This window comes from Eucalyptus grandis, chromosome 7 (assembly GCF_016545825.1).
Source record: "Eucalyptus grandis isolate ANBG69807.140 chromosome 7, ASM1654582v1, whole genome shotgun sequence".
Lineage (NCBI taxonomy): Eukaryota > Viridiplantae > Streptophyta > Magnoliopsida > Myrtales > Myrtaceae > Eucalyptus > Eucalyptus grandis.
In genome coordinates this window covers 17,200,480-17,216,500 of record NC_052618.1, presented here as the reverse complement: position 1 = coordinate 17,216,500, position 16,021 = coordinate 17,200,480, and the positions used below count along the sequence as shown (strand labels likewise).

The window sequence follows — 16,021 nt, the reverse complement described above, 5'->3', positions numbered from 1 at the left end:
AGTGCTAAAAAGCAGGAAAGACAATGGGGGCCTAGGCTTTTGTGGTCTCATTGATTTCAACAAAGCAATGCTTGGAAAATAGGCCCGTCGTTTAATCCAACAACCATTATTACTGTGGAGCACACTCTTTAAAGGACTTTATTTTCACTCGTAGGATTTTAGATATGCAGATAAGGGTGCTCGACCGTCATGGGGTTGGCAAAGCCTATTGCTGGGGTGGGATTCCATCTTACCAAAACTTCAGTGGTCGATTGGCAATGGCCAAAAGATCATAATCTGTGAAGATAGATGGCTACCCAAAGGGATACTAGGAGGACCTGCTGCTAGAGGTGAGCCTGTGATGGTGGTTGATCTCTTATACTCGAACCACAACACTTGGAATGTATCCCTACTAAACTGGTATTTCGATGCTCAGACTATAACAGAAATTCTTAACATTCTGGTTAGACCTCACTATGCAGCTGATCAACTTATTTGGACAGAGACAAAACAAGGTCAATATACAGTGAAAAGTGGTTACCATGCTAATAGAAATGCAACAAACAGCAATAACCACAACCGTGCCTTGTCTTCCTATCAAACCCCAAATTTCCTGTGGACAATTAAGCTAGCCCCTTAAATCCGTACCTTCCTTTGGTCTCTATGCCACAATGCCCTACCCACCAAAGATAATCTATTTCATAGACGCATCAGTACAGATCGTGGATGATTGGGCTGCAAAGGCCCATGGTAGTGGCACTTTACTTCCTAATTGGGCTGTTTCCCCTCCCCCAATTTTGTTGGATCTTCTTTACTCGGACGCTATTGCAACGGGTTATTCTGTTCCTTTTTCTTGAATGGAATTTTCTATAACGACCAAAAAAAAAAAAAAAAAGTCCACAAAACACCGGCAAGGAATACAATTACTCTTTCAAGCCGTCATTGATAAAGCCTTTTTCAAATGACGTACTTGAAATTATTTAACTAGCTCCAACTTTTTGCAACAAACTTAGCAGAACAGAGTTCCACTATCTGACCACATCTTTGTGTGTTTCCTTTCGACGAGTCGAACCTCTTTCCGACTTTTTACTATAACAATCCTTCTCCATGCAGCACTTTGTTTTTCTTGGCAAGCACCAATTTGAGATTCATAGATTCTAGCTTCATCAAGCCTACAGAAAAGTATTAGCGCTAGAATATCTTTCACAAAGCGAACTTTGTCGATCTCAAATTGGAGTGGGAGAGTCAGAGTCGAGAAACCCCATCACCCTTTTTCCCTTTTTTGCCCCCTAGCTATGTTAGGCTCTTTAACCATGGGTGTTGCAAGGATGGAGTGATAAATTTTGAGAATTCAAGAAGCACCCTTTGAGATTTTGAAAAGAGTTGCTCTTTGGAGAGCATAGTACCACGAAAGTTCCACAGATTTACCACGGAGCCTAGTCTCGAAATTCCATAGTCATTGCTGATCACATTGCTCATGCGATTCGCCATTATTCATGCAAGGATGCAGAGAGATTTGTGCGATTAGCACCGTAATGCAAAGTTGGGAAGGGAGCGCAATGATCCACAATACTGGCGAACGCTTGATACCGGTCTACGAAATTTCATCTACTCATTTTTTATTACCACGAATTCAACTCTCTCTGCTCCTCAAGCAAGGCGAGCCTACTTTTGGACCAATTGCTCGTTTGAACTTTGCGTAGTCAGATAATCCCTTTTAAACCAATTGCTCCTCCTTTCACAAAATCAGGAAAAGAAAAAGTATCAAGAACGATGACAGAAAATGAAAGTGAAATTGAAGAAAATTACTTTGTAAATTAATTATGCGTGTACAAGTACATGGATCTATTAATGAAATGAAAAACTAGGAAATGATGTACAAAGAATTATAACTTTCCTAGTCACTAAATCAATTACGGATTGACCGAACCAATCAGTCCTTAATTGAGATTGGCGCCACAATCAGGATCTTCACTATATCTCCAACGCCCCGTCACCCTTTTGGTGTTTCTGAGAACAGCAGGTGGCAGCGTCATTGTGCAAGAGCAAAATCGCATCTTCAATAGATGTAGATATTAACATGTCTAGAATAATCAATCTATTCAACAGTTTCCAAGCAGATTCGTTCTGCGGATTTTCTCTAATTGTTGAAATAGATTATTCTAAAGGTATAGCTCCCTTCGTATAATAAAGATTGGCTTTCTTGCATTGTCCGCAGAAGTATTTCTCATTTACTGACCATAATTTAACAACACGTTACAGGTAATGACACTTATACGGAACTATCGATCTTAATTTCCCTACTTTTCTTGGATTAGCTTACCAACTAATTCTAGATTAACAAGTTCTTATTTGCCACGTCCAACAAGCATCACAAAAACAGCAAACACAGGTTTACCTGTCTGTCGAAATTTCATTCAGATGACAGAGCTTTTGCAGAATCTGCCAGAGAAGCAGCTTCAAGAGCCCTTCCACCATTCAGTCCTAAAAAGTAAACGACTGACTTCCTGAAATCAATATCATAATGGTTTAACTACAAGTAGGACTGTACCACAATGGAATGACGCGCTTCGAACATTTTAGAGAGAAGAAAGGCGTCGACGTAGATCTTGTTAATTTTAAACAATAATTCAATTTCTCAGTGAAGACAGAGAAGAAATGTAAAAAGACGTCAAAGAGATAACATTCTCTTTGACAGAATGGCCCTCGATTGTCACTATAGTCCCTTTTAAAAGAATGTAGCTCGGAACTTCCTCTTTAACATGTTCAAGTACGTGAAGTCTAGCGAACGAAGTGCACAGAACACTATCAAGAAATAGAGTTATCCTTTCAAAGCTACATTTATGAAGCCTTCTTCAGATGGCATACATGGATATATCAACCATGAAGTGTGGAACACTAGTTATGAATTTACTCTTCTCAACAAATAGAATGTTAGTTTTCACGAATAGAATCGACTTCAATTCCGCACTTTGTTTACTAGATAGAATCAACTTCAATTCCGCAATCACTCGGGTCAAAAATCCAATCCGAACCGACCCGAGATATCTCAGGTCGAACGGCACCGACCTTCGTCTCCCCCACTCAACATGTTAAACGAGGTTATGAAATCGCAGTTTCAGATGAGGAGACAAGATTGCAAACGAGAAAACAGAGGAACCTGAAAGACTTCGGGGCGGAGATTGTTGCGGAGGAGGCGATCGAGCGACTCGTATCCGCAAACCGTGCCGTTGTGTACGGTGGCGGTGGCGACGGTGGCAGCCTTCTCTTTAGCTTGTCCGTTCTGGGTCGTGTCCATCGCCGGTCAAGCTTGGGGCAGATAGAGAGAGAGATTACGGAGGCGTGCGAGGGTGGAATTTGTAAAGAGAGAAAGCGAGAGAGCGTGTGCGTCTTTAGTCAAATGATGATTCCAGGAATCATTTCGGAGCGTCGCGACGAAAAGATTTCCAGCGAAGATGACGAGGTGCCCGGCAGTTGCGCACGTGGACTCCATCTCATGAAATAAAACATGTTTTTTTTTTTTTCTCTCTCCCTCTTTTAGATCAATACTAAAATAAATCCCCAAAACCGTTACACGTATAACAAATTTACCGATTTGTCAGTTTTTATTATATATTTTCATCAAATTGCTAAGTTTGATAACATATAATAGTTGACGGGTGTATTACTTTAAGGTTTTACTTTTTATTTATCACATGTGTGTCGATTTGTAGTCATTAGTATTATAAATCTAATTTAACAGAAATTAATGTAGTATGAGAGTAATTTGGGAGTTTTGATGGTTAAAAAATTAATTTGGACTAAATTTGTTATAGGTATGTAGGTTTGGGATTTTTAGTAGTCAAAAAATTAATTTGGAATAAATTTGTCGTAAATTTATCTAATTTAGGATTTTTCGTTTTATTAATTCAGGAGAAAAAGAGGAGGAAAGGGTGGCCTGATCAGTTGGCTTGTGTCAACCGTGTTTTTAATAAGTGATGTAAATTAAAATTTGGCAAAATTATTGGCTTGTGTTCAGTGAATTCAATCAAAATAAAATCGAAGATTGATTTTTATCCTTCGAGATCTTAGACGATGTTGTGCACGCGTATATTCCTTATTATTCTACTTTATGGCAGTCTCTCCTAAGTTCGGTCGAATGGGTAATACAATAATTGAATTTTAAAATGGTATTTTGTTTGAATTTAACGCCTTTTCCTCTAAATTTTGGATTATCAGGTTTACCGCTCACAAAGAAAACGCCCTTTCCTCCAATTAAAAAAAGCACCCCCGGGCGGCGAACAAAAAAGAAGTGGGCCTTGACACTCAACTACAATCTCTTACAGCCTGAAAGAAGATATTTGGAAGTGCATTCGCAGGTTACATTTTATGGAACGATTCCATGTTTAGTAACTTTTTTTCTTTTTTTGGGTCGGACTATGTTTAAGGTAAATGTTTTTATATGGTTATTGTGACAACTTTTTCCATAAACCTTGCGAATCACTTCAATATACTGAGCATGATATGATTTTATGAGTTGACACATAAGTAACACTTCGGAAAAAAGATTCTATGCAAATTATAGTTACACTTATTAAGGATTAGAAATTTTTTAAATCTTTGTACTATATATTAAAAGATTCTATGCATAAACCCGCACAAAATAGGGGAATTTTACTGGTTATTAGAAATATACTTATAATTAGATGATTTTGAATCTGTACATATCTATGGATATCTGAATTGATTTGCATAAAAGATCCACAGATGTGATCATGGACTATTGTGGGTAGGTAAATATTCTATTTGTCTTTGTTTTGGCATGAAACACAAGTCCCTATGAGATTTGAGCAAAGCATTGATGATTGATATTACAAATATTTATAACTAGCACTTTCATATGCACATGGCACATACTGTGCATTGTCCAATACTAGAACAATATGTCACAAATGAACATCAACAACACAACTAGCATTATCTTTAATTTGGAATTTTCTTTCTTTAGATTTGCCTAATATTGTTTCAAATGTTTCGATTGTGCTTTGATTGCGGTGTCTATCAAACAACCATCATCCTCATTATGGGTCAATGTTAGTTCTTCGACATTTCTCTGATGATTACTTTTGTCTACCCTCTTTGTTGATTAACTACTTTCTGCATCAACCCAAATGAAAAAAAGAAAAAAGAAAAAACTATTTGTGGGAAATTTCATTCTAAATAAAAATATGTCCATTTAAAAAGAAACTTATTGATGAAATTATTTGACAACTGCTCAAATATAAGAAGAAATTGTCACAACAGATGGCAACTTATTATCACCTTTTTGTTGGACCTAAAAATTGGTTAGAAATCCATTTTATTTAATTAGATGACACATATCATTAAATGAAAAGGATTCTCCTCTACATACCTTTCTAGTGATTAACTCATTCAACAACTTGAGTGAATCTTTGAGTATATAAAGGTGTTGCACTAAGGTCATTGGCAAGCTAGATTTGATGTTGGCAGACATCGTCCAAAGTCATGTGACACTAGCCCAAGCGGGTGGCCAAGGTCGCGCTTCCCTAGGCCTTGTTAGCTAGGGTTGTGTGACCTTGTTAATGGCCGCTTAGGTTGTGACACTTGAGGTCAGGTGACTCAGGCAACTATTACACAACTTTGCTAACCCTTCTTTGCCTTCTCGGCAACCCTTCAGTGGCTTGATCAAGCCTTGTTGGCCACACCCTCACCAATTGCCCTTTCTCAAAAAGGTGAATAGTAATGAGGAACAAGATTGGAAAATTAAAGAATTGGTAATTGTAGTTTTGAAAGAAGAAAACTAGTTTCAATATTTGGCCAAAAAATGGTGAGGCTAGTCTCTACTAGCATTGGATTTTTAACTTTCCCAAGACCAGTATTTGGTCGAAAGTACTTTGAAAAAACTTGCCAAACACTTAAGCATTTTCTCAAAGGGTTTTTGAAAGTCCCATTGGAAAAGCTGAACTAAATACACCCTACAAGTAACGAGGGACAAAATTGGAAAATTAAAGAATTGGTGATGGTAGTTTTGGAAGAATAAAGCTAGTTTTAAAATTTGGCCAAAAATTGGTGAGGCTAGTCTACACTAGCATTAGGCTTCCAGCTTTTCCAAAGCTAGTATATGATAGAAAGCGTTTTGAAAAAAACTTGTCAAATACTCCAGCATTTCTCCAATGGGCTTTCGAAGGCTCCATTGGAAAAACTGAACAAAATGCACCCTTAGTGCTTTTGGCTTGCCAACGATGTCATCAAGAAATTTTCCATCCCGTATCATTTGAATATCCTTGTCACCTTATAAAAGGCTCTCTAAGTCGAGAAAGTCCTATCAAATTACAAATACAACAAGAGAAGTAATTTCAACAAAGGTTCGGTGATAAATCATGAGTTGTAAAAAGTAAATGAAGTCAGATGATTCATGGAAGGTGGCCGTCTTCTTATGATATATTAATTCTCAAGAGCCCTTCACATAAATCTCAAGTTTTTAAAGTCATGGCATGAAATACAATTATGGTCGATTGCTTAGCTACAACCATTCATATTGAAAATTTGAAGAGAAATTTTTAAGTAGAGGTTGGTACTGTTAAGTTGGTATAGGGAACCTAAATTCAAAGCCACCTAGCTCACCAAATTCATCTTTTATTAAAAATATCTAATGTTGCTCGCGAAAATCTATCATTCTTTTAAATTTTGTGTGACAAGATGCATTCATAGTCGTACTAAAATATGTGGGGATCCCCAAACTTAAAAGTGTGTGTAAGACATTAGAAATGTTTTATGCTGTCTATGAACTAATAGGTGAGCGGTTTTAAATTTTATGTGGTATTGATACTTGATTTTTAGCTGGTGTCATATAATGATAAAAACTTGAGATTAAGGTTTTGATCGTCACAAAGCTTGTTTCTAAATCAAAAGACTCATTTAACATTTTTTTCTCACATTAGCACTTCATTTCTTTTTCAATTATACTTTAATCTCAAAAAGTCAAAAATTGACTCTTGACCTAGGTCAAAATTATTTTTTTGCAAAAAAAAAAAGGTCCTAAAATAGTCTCAATTTCACTTTTTCATTGTCAATTTTCTTTTTTTCTTTTTAAATCAAAATTTGATTTATCAATTAACATTTTAGTGACAAATTTTGTCACCAAAATGTTTGACTAAAAATTTGGAAAAATTCAAAAACCTCCAAATCAACATCTTTTCGCCTTAATTTGACTTTGGAATTGTCAATTTTACAAGAATCAGTTAATAACTAACTTTTTCCAACCTCATGAATTTTGGTTCAAAATAGGCCCAAAATGAAGTTAGTTCAATCCTAGTCGTTTTTAGGATACTTCCCTCACGAAATTTGATCTAGAGGTCATTCTGCTTTCAGTTTTCAAATCAATTTCGGAATCAAGCTAGATAATAAAAAAACCCCAAATTAGTGATTCCGATCGACTTTCATGAATTGTGAGATTTTGTCACAATTGAGTCCAATTCATTTTTTTTTTTGACAAGCAAACAAAGTAGCATTACTAAGAAACGTTTTTAGCAAATACACCACTCGCATCAACACACAAAAGATCCAAAAGGGCAGATGGAGGGTTATTTACCCAATTCCTAGTGAGACAACCCATTCGATGGGCTTTAGCTAACCAATCGGCTACCTTATTTGTGATTCGACTACAATGGGCTAAAATAAGACCCGACACTTGTTCCAGTTTCCGCTTTGCCTGGTCCACTAGCGGTTGTATTTCCCAACTAAAGGTCTCCATGAAGAGGACCCCATTTACCATCGTACTGCAGTCTGAGTGTATTAGTATCTCCTTTTCACTTCTATTTGGGGCCAGCTTCGAGGAAATAAAATCTAGGGTTTTGACTAAAGCCATTACCTCCGCTTGTTCAGCCGATCTCACCTCCACAGATTTAGTGAATCCATCAATGATTCTTCCCAGATCATCCCTGCAAATGCAAGCTACAGCTCCTGCGAAGGGGCGGGGTTGCTGCTGAGAACCATTGAACTGATCGTGCTCCATTATGTGCTGTTCTGATTGCGATCCCTTTTCCTGGCTAGCTGCAAATTTTCCATTTAGTTGAGTAGCAGTCCACCTGTCGGCATCTTGAGGCATACAAGGTAGATTTGGTTGCTACCCAGTCTCAAAGATGATTTCGTTTTGTTCACCAACAGCGTCCCTTCTGAAGCGCGGGGCAGCTCCACTTGGAAGGGAACATTGCAGCACATTACCTAAGATCTCACCGGCCTCTGCTCTGTTTAGATCTGGGTAATGTTGCTGTGTTCTCGCATCTTCCGCTTCTCTAGATTTCAGATCTGGCCTCCTCCTTTGCTTTACGTTGTCTCTACTGTGTGGGTTTGGATCTATATGAAAGGGGACGTTGTTTGGGTCTTGTCTGTTTTGTCTTGTATGCTTTGCACATCTGGGCACCCTATGGGGCAGAGTTGAGGCAGATATGTTGTAGTTTTTGCCTTTCTGCTGCGTAGTGCGAGCTAGGCCTGCAGGTGTTTGGAATACTTCGGATTCCATATCTTGTGCCAGTTCTGTCCTTACCCTGTTACCACCATCCGAGCTGGTTGTTGTTGGCGATTGGGTCGAGCCGTCTGGGCTAAGGGTGGAGTTGGCTGAAAATCTGTTTCCGCGCAGGTGAAGCTAGTTCCAAGCTCCCTCATACGCTTCAATTGGCGTCATTGCCCTGCTACTTCTGAAAACATGGAGATTACTACTATCACTCAACTCCTGGTCTTCTTCAACATCTCTCCATATTTCAGCAAGTGTTGGGGAGACGGAGGTATAGGAATTGGTATTCGAACCTTGCAGCACTTCGCTTGTTGATTGTGGTTCCGATGGTGATTCTAAAAGACCTTCAATCCTGTGCAGTGTACTCTCTTGATTTGAGTTTAACTGGGATTTGTCTGTGCAGGCTGGCACGAAGGATGCGTCAATGTTGATTTTAAGAGCACCGGGCTTCGGGGGTTGCCATTTGATGAGTAAGTCCGCTTCCTTCTTCTGTTTCTTAGAATTGGGATTCCATGTGGCAAAACTTTCTTGTGAGCTGATGGCTCTAAAGAGGGTGTGATGAGAATTTAGTGGACTCTTTCTGAATATATGATGATTTCGATCCTTCCATATGCTCCATAATACATTTGCGAGCAGTTCAAAGTTTTGTGCCCGTCTTGAGTTTAGTATGCTTGACATAATCAGTCATCAAAGCGGGTTAAGCCTACTCGATTCACTTCAACTTGCAGGGGTGGCTCAGTCCATAGTTGCATTATCCATGGGCAAAGAAGGAATGTATGTTCAATCATTTCCGATTCTAAACCACATAAGGGACATATTGGTGCAGGTACTATTTTTCTTCTATACAGGGTTCTCCATCGTAGGCAAAGCATTATGACAGGCACTCCATAGGAAGAACTTTATTTTTGGTTGTATCGCTGCATTCCATATTTGCTTCCATAAGTCGGGGTTGGCCTGATAGGATGTTGTTGGCTGCTGATCTTGTGTTCTTTCTATGCACTAAATATCCACTCTTCATAGTATAACTTCCTGATTTATTACTCATCCAAACCAGTCTATCTTCCGTAGTTGGTAGACCGAAAGGGGTGGATAGAATTTCCGTCACTATGTTATGTTCAAACATAGATCGCAATAGGTCTTCTTTCCATTCAGCATTTTCAAAGTCCATCAACTCCGCAACCTTGGAAGGTTCATTCCTTAATGCTTGTCCTCCGATTATCCTTCCTGTTAGCCACTTATCTGTTCTGATTGAGATTTTATGACCATTTCCCACTGCCCACATTACTTGAGGGGCAATCGCTTCTCTCCCTGCTATAAGACTTTGCCATCCCCAAGATGGGCGCGCTCCTTTTCCTGCTCGCCAAAATGTATAGTTTGGAAAATATAGCGCTTTCATAAGTTGACTCCATAAATTATCTGGGCATTGAGAAAGGCGCCAGGCTTGTTTCCCTAACATAGCAACATTGAAAATAGAGAGGTCCTTAAAACCTAGACCCCCTTCCTTTTTTGTAAGCTTGAGAAGTTCCCATTTTCTCCAATGAAGACCTTTCACTTTATTGTTGTTTCGCCACCAGAAGTTAGCAATCTTCCTTTCTATAGTTCTGATGTAATGGAACTCAATTCCTTAGTCATTCCAATTGGACTCAATTTAGTGGATTTAGCTGACTAGTAATTAACAAAATCATGAAGATTTGGTTCAATTGGTGCAATTCAACTTGACCCATTCTAACCAACAGTGACTTAAGAATCCTCTCGACATGTAGAGTTTTTTCCTACCTATTGGTAGCCATGACTTTCGAAACCCTAACCCCAAACAAATCCACACCATCCTCCCGACCATCGATTGATAGTATAACCCATCTCCCTCGATGAATTTCCTTCCGCTCTACTAGCTCTCGCATTATCCAACCTAGCTCTCACGGCATATTGCTTGAAGGGTGGTTGATTCCGCTTCGCATTTTAGCTTTCTGTGGACGGCCCAATTTTTTTGACCTGCAACTGTTTCTCCTTGTGCTCGAAGTGTGTTTGTTTCAACTCGGCATTGCAACTCACTCAATTTCGACAACATCTGCCATTTGTGGATGGCCCAACCTTCCAGCCCACAGCTGTTACTCCTTGGTTTGTTTAATGCATGCCCTCGATTTCTTCCCATCTGTACTTATATCGCTGTTTCACACCAAGTCGATGATCCTAAGATGCTAATTATATATTCACGAGTACCATTATGTATAGAGAAGTTCGGATTAGAATACATCTTTGTACAGACTCCTGTTTGTCGACATTTGAATGGAATCAAAAGACATTACCTTGATTCTGCCACGAGACTCTTTTGATGTGGGGCTATTAAGCTTTTCCCTCTGCTTTCACTCTTATTGAGCTCGACTCTGTATTGTTTCCTATTTTGGACAACTGAATGGCAGCGGAAGACCATCCCGACTCTTCGCGTTTAGCTATTTTTTGCAATAGGTTAGGCTGCCTCACTACTGAACAGATCATAGAAGACTGGGATGACGAGCCCCCACCTGAAAAATTGGAAGAATGCCAGTTAACTTTAATAGGAAAAATCCTTTCAAATCCTTCCATAAACTTCCAGGCTTTCCAAAGTACTTTAAAGCGAGTCTGGCGAACTAAACAAGTGGAAATATCACAACGAGAGGTGGGCATCTATGTAGCAAAATTCACTTCCCAAGCAGAAAAACAGAGAGTACTTGAAGGCGGACCTTGGCTCTTCTCAGGCCATTTGGTTATATTCAAATTGTGGATCCCTAATACACCATTACATTGCTATGACTTCTCTAGTTGTGCCATCCGGGTTCAGGTGTTTGGATTGCCTTTAGAATGGTGTACAGAATAGATGCTCAGTAGGGCGGTGCAACATATGGGCCAAGTCTTAGGAGTTAGAGTCGATACAAAGGAAGGGATATCATCTAGAGTTGGATGAACCAAGGTAGACCTGAATTTGCAAGAACCCCTAAAAACAGGGAAGCTCATTTGCATTGATGGTAAAACTCTTTAGCTTGATTTTTGATATGAACGCCTATCGCATTTCTGCTACCCTTGTGGAAAGCTGGGACATTATGCAAAACTGGAAGGCAGAGAAAAAATGGCCTACGGCCAATGACTTCAAGATGAGGTTAAGGGAAATAGCCCTTATTGGCACACTTTCTATACAGCTCAATATAAATCAGAGCAACTTGTAGAAGCTATACCTGAAACTCCACCCTCACAGATCCAGCACGTTCCTTTACTGCTGCCACCAGTAAATGTCGATCTAGCACATTTGTCTAGCACAATCGACACAACTAGGACAAATGCAGTAGGCATGACTACATAGCACCTTCAGCAAATAGATACGCAAGGAACCTCTCTTCACACAACACTTATACCTACAATAGCCTAATTAAAGGGAATTCATACTCAACCCATGGAAGCCAAGTTACAAAAGAAGGTGAAAAATACGAGAATGACACCAAAATTAGGGGTAGCCAAAAAGTTGAAGAGATATAACCCCTATGAGGCAAAAAGTTTGCTAATCGATGACCATGATGACACAAACCTAATGGAAACACCTATCTACACAGTTGAGGAAGCAGGAGCATGGGCTTTGGTGGCTAGCCCTAAATAGCCACCCATCAACAAATGAAGCTGCTTTGTTGGACCGTCGGGGTTTGGGCAATCCCACACGGTTCAAGTGCTTAAGGCCATGACGGCCAATGAAAAGCCCGCCAGCTTGTCTTCTTAATGGAAACTAAGAACTCAGAAGTAAAGCTTCAGCATCTACAGCGCTATTTACATTTCATGAACTCATACATTTTGAACCCAGTGGGTCTAGCCGGAGGCTTAGCAGTACTATGGGTTGATTAGGTCTCGTTGCGAGTGGTTCGATCATCACAAAGCCTAATTGACTTGATTTGTAGGATGGTGTAGGAAGATAGAACTATGCGCCTTACATGTATTCATGCGCCTTATACTTATCAACAACGTTAACTTCTGTGGGATGAGCTTCGGGAGATAAGCAGTGGGAACAACTTACCTTGGATATGTGCTAGGGACTTTAATGAAATTCTTTATCCTTGGGAGAAGTTAGGCAAGCGAGCTGCAACTTTTTCTAGGATGCTGTCTTTTCGTGATGTCCTAAACGATTGTGCACTAATGGAGATAGAAAGTAAATGTCGCAAGTACACTTGGATGAATAATAGGGAAGGGGGAGAGCTTGTAAAGGAAAGATTAGACCAAGCATTGTGCACGATGGATTGGCGCTTAATGTTTCCAGGGGCAGAAGTGTTTGCGCTGCCTGCTGTGGGATCCGACCACAGTCCTTTGATTTTTCAGACTGCAAAACCTTATAAACGAAAAAAGAGGCCTTTTACTTATGAGGCTTATTGGAATGATGATGAAGAATGCAAAGAAGTCATCTTCACTGCATGGAATTCAGTACACCCCGATTCTGGTTTCCTTACAAAGTTAAAGAAGGTCACAACATCACTGTCCAAGTGGAGTCGAGAAAAGTTCTCAAATGGACGTACAAAAGTGATCGCCTTACAACAACAACTACAGGATCAAATGAACCAGCATCATTTAAATTATGATAGAGTGGAAGCATCGAGACTTAGAGAGGAAATTAGATGGACTTGGCAACAGGAAGAACAATACTTGGTCATATGTTCCAGAATACAATGGTTGAAATGGGATGACAACAATACGGGGTTTTTCCATGCATCTACACTTCAAAGAACGCAAAGAAATCGTATCACTATGTTGTAGGATGAGGAGCAGCAATGGGTACGTGACACACAAACCCTACAAAGTATACGAACGATTTCTTTTCCAAGTTATATACATCTACAGGGTATAGGGATTACGGGCCTATACTTGACCAATGCCAATAGGTCGTCACCTCTGAAATGAATGAACAGCTAATAGCTACGATCACTATTGAGGAGGTTTGACAGGCCACTTTTCGGTTGGGTACTACCAAAGCCCCTGGTCTTGATGGTTTAAATGGTTTATTTTATCAAAAACACTAGGAAACTATTAAAGATGATCTAACTCTTATGGTGCAAAATTTCTTCATGTCTAGGGAGATGCCTACCTCTCTCAATCATACTTTTCTTGCTTTGATTCCTAAGACACCTCACCCAGAGAAACTGGAACAATATTGCCCAATCAGCCTTTGCAACTTTGCCTACAAAATTATATCAAAGGTACTTGCTAACCGTCCGAAACCTTGGTTGAATTATCTCATCTCTAAAGGACAATCGGCTTTCGTGAGTGGACGTCAGATCCAAGATAATATTTTTATCGTCCAACAAGTTCTTCATCAATTTAACAGGAGGAAGAGGACAAGAAGGTTCAATGCTATCCTAAAGACAGACATGCAAAAGGCTTACGACAGAGTTGAGTGTGATTTCTTTCACGACTACCTCCTTAAATTGGGGTTCCATCCTAGATGGGTTCAGTGGATTATGCAGTGTGTCATGACAACATCTTTTAGTGTGAAATTTAATAGCGACCAGCTACCTCTTCTTTACCCTTCTTGAGGCCTATGATTGGGTGATCCTTTATCTCCATATCTTTTTATTTTGCTGGCAGATGTGTTATCAAGTCTAATTAATCAAGCTGTTAGAGTGGGACACGTTAAAGGTATTAAATTTAATAGATGGTGTCCAACCCCATCTCACCTATTTTTTGCTAATGATGCGATTTTCTTCCTAAAGGGTTCCATTCAGGAGTGCCAAAATTTTGCTGATATCTTAAATTAGTATTGCATGGCGATTGGTCAGGTAGTGAACCGCAATAAGTCTAGCATAATCTTTAGTAAACACTGTTCTTCTAGCTTGCAAGAAAATATGTCCAGGGAGCTTAGAATGCTTGTGCTGCCAAGATATGGCAAGTATCTAGGAATACCATCTGACTGGGGTCGATCAAAGAGGGAGATGTTTTCTTGGATAATAGCATGAGTAAACGCAAAGTTGGAGGGATGGAAAGGGAAATTGATTTCAAAAGGAGGTAAGGAAATTCTTCTTAAATCTGTTGTACAAGCACTACCTCATTACGCTATGTCCATCTTCAAGTTGCCTATGTCTATTTGCAAATCTATTGAGAAGAGCATTGCTAGATTTTGATGGAGAAATGATCAGAATAAAGCCGGTATTCATTGGCAAAGATGTGAAATTCGTACAGAAAGCAAAGACATTGGAGGTCTAGGTTTCCGAGACCTTATAGTGTTTAACAGAGCCATGCTTGAAAAGCAGGCTTGGAGATTATTACAACAACCTCAGGTTTTGTGGAGTCAAATTTTTAAAAGTCTGTACTTTCATCCGAAAGACTTCTTTTCGGTAGCTAAAGGCACTCGACCGTCCTGGGGATGGCAAATATGCTATTCTACCAAATTTATGCTGGTCAGTGGGTAATGGGAAAAATATCAGAATACAAGGTGATCGATGGTTACCAATGGGGATTCTACATGGACCAAAAACTAGAGAGGAACCATTAATGGTGGCTGATCTCATTGATCCTATCCACCATAATTGGAACTGGTCTTTACTCCTTAGTATCTTCGGAGATCAAATTATAGCATAAGTCCTCACTATCCCAGTAAGACCCCTAGTTACAGAAGATCAATTGGTATGGATAGCCACGAAGGACGGTCTCTATACCGTTAAAAGCAGCTACCATAATATAAAGCCGGCAACACGCAATCATCACAACAACAGTGCGTCAACATCTTATCAGATTCCTAATTTATTATGGCGACGAATATGGGCAATGAAAACAGTACCAAAAATCAAAATATTTATCTGGGCAATTTGTCACAATGCACTTGCCACTAGAGAAAATTTATTCCATAGACACATACTTTCAGATCCCTACTGCAAAATGTGTCAACAACACACATTTGAAACCCTAGAGCATATTTTTCTCTACTACTCATGGACTCAAAACCATATGGGCTCACCCACAGATCAATATTTAGATTTAGCCTCACTCGATACATCATCTTGATACTTGGTTAACAGATAAAGTGTCAACGCCAAAACACTTACCTGGGCTAGAGATCACAGCTAATGTCCTCTGGCAAATCTGGCATATGAGAAATAACTTCGTGTTTCGCAATCAGCAACTGAATCCATATCTCGCAATTGAATCGGCATTAGCTCATATCAGATTATTCTACTCACTTGACATGACTCGATCAAGAACAGGGCAAGATACCTTGAATCCAGAGCAACTTTGGCGGCCTCCAGACTTGGGAACCCTTAAATGTAACATTGATGGTGCCTATCAACCGGGAAGCGCAGAGGGATCAATAGCATGTATCTGCAGAGATCACCGAGGCCAACTCACAGCTTTTGAAGTAGAGATTCAAGCACTTACCTTCACCCTTCAACATCTGCTGTGGCAAGAACTCAATGATGCCAATATGGTGATTGATTCTGACTACCTTGCCCTTGTCGAAGCTGTGCGAGACGGGAGATCGACGCCGTGGGAGCTTCGTCCTTTGATTGCCGAAGCTATCATTTTTGATTT

The 16,021-nt window shown here is 39.6% G+C and overlaps 1 protein-coding gene across 1 annotated transcript in view; it reads right to left on the bottom strand.

Annotated features, from left to right (window-relative positions):
• The window catches only part of LOC104455110 (beta-ureidopropionase-like), a 53,369-nt gene extending 50,092 nt beyond the window's left edge, over positions 1 to 3,277 (bottom strand). The window contains exon 1 of the mRNA XM_039317521.1: positions 3,140 to 3,277. Coding sequence (XP_039173455.1) covers positions 3,140 to 3,277 — 138 coding nt within the window. The remainder of the gene's footprint in view (positions 1 to 3,139) is intronic.
• Positions 3,278 to 16,021: the final 12,744 nt, after the last annotated feature.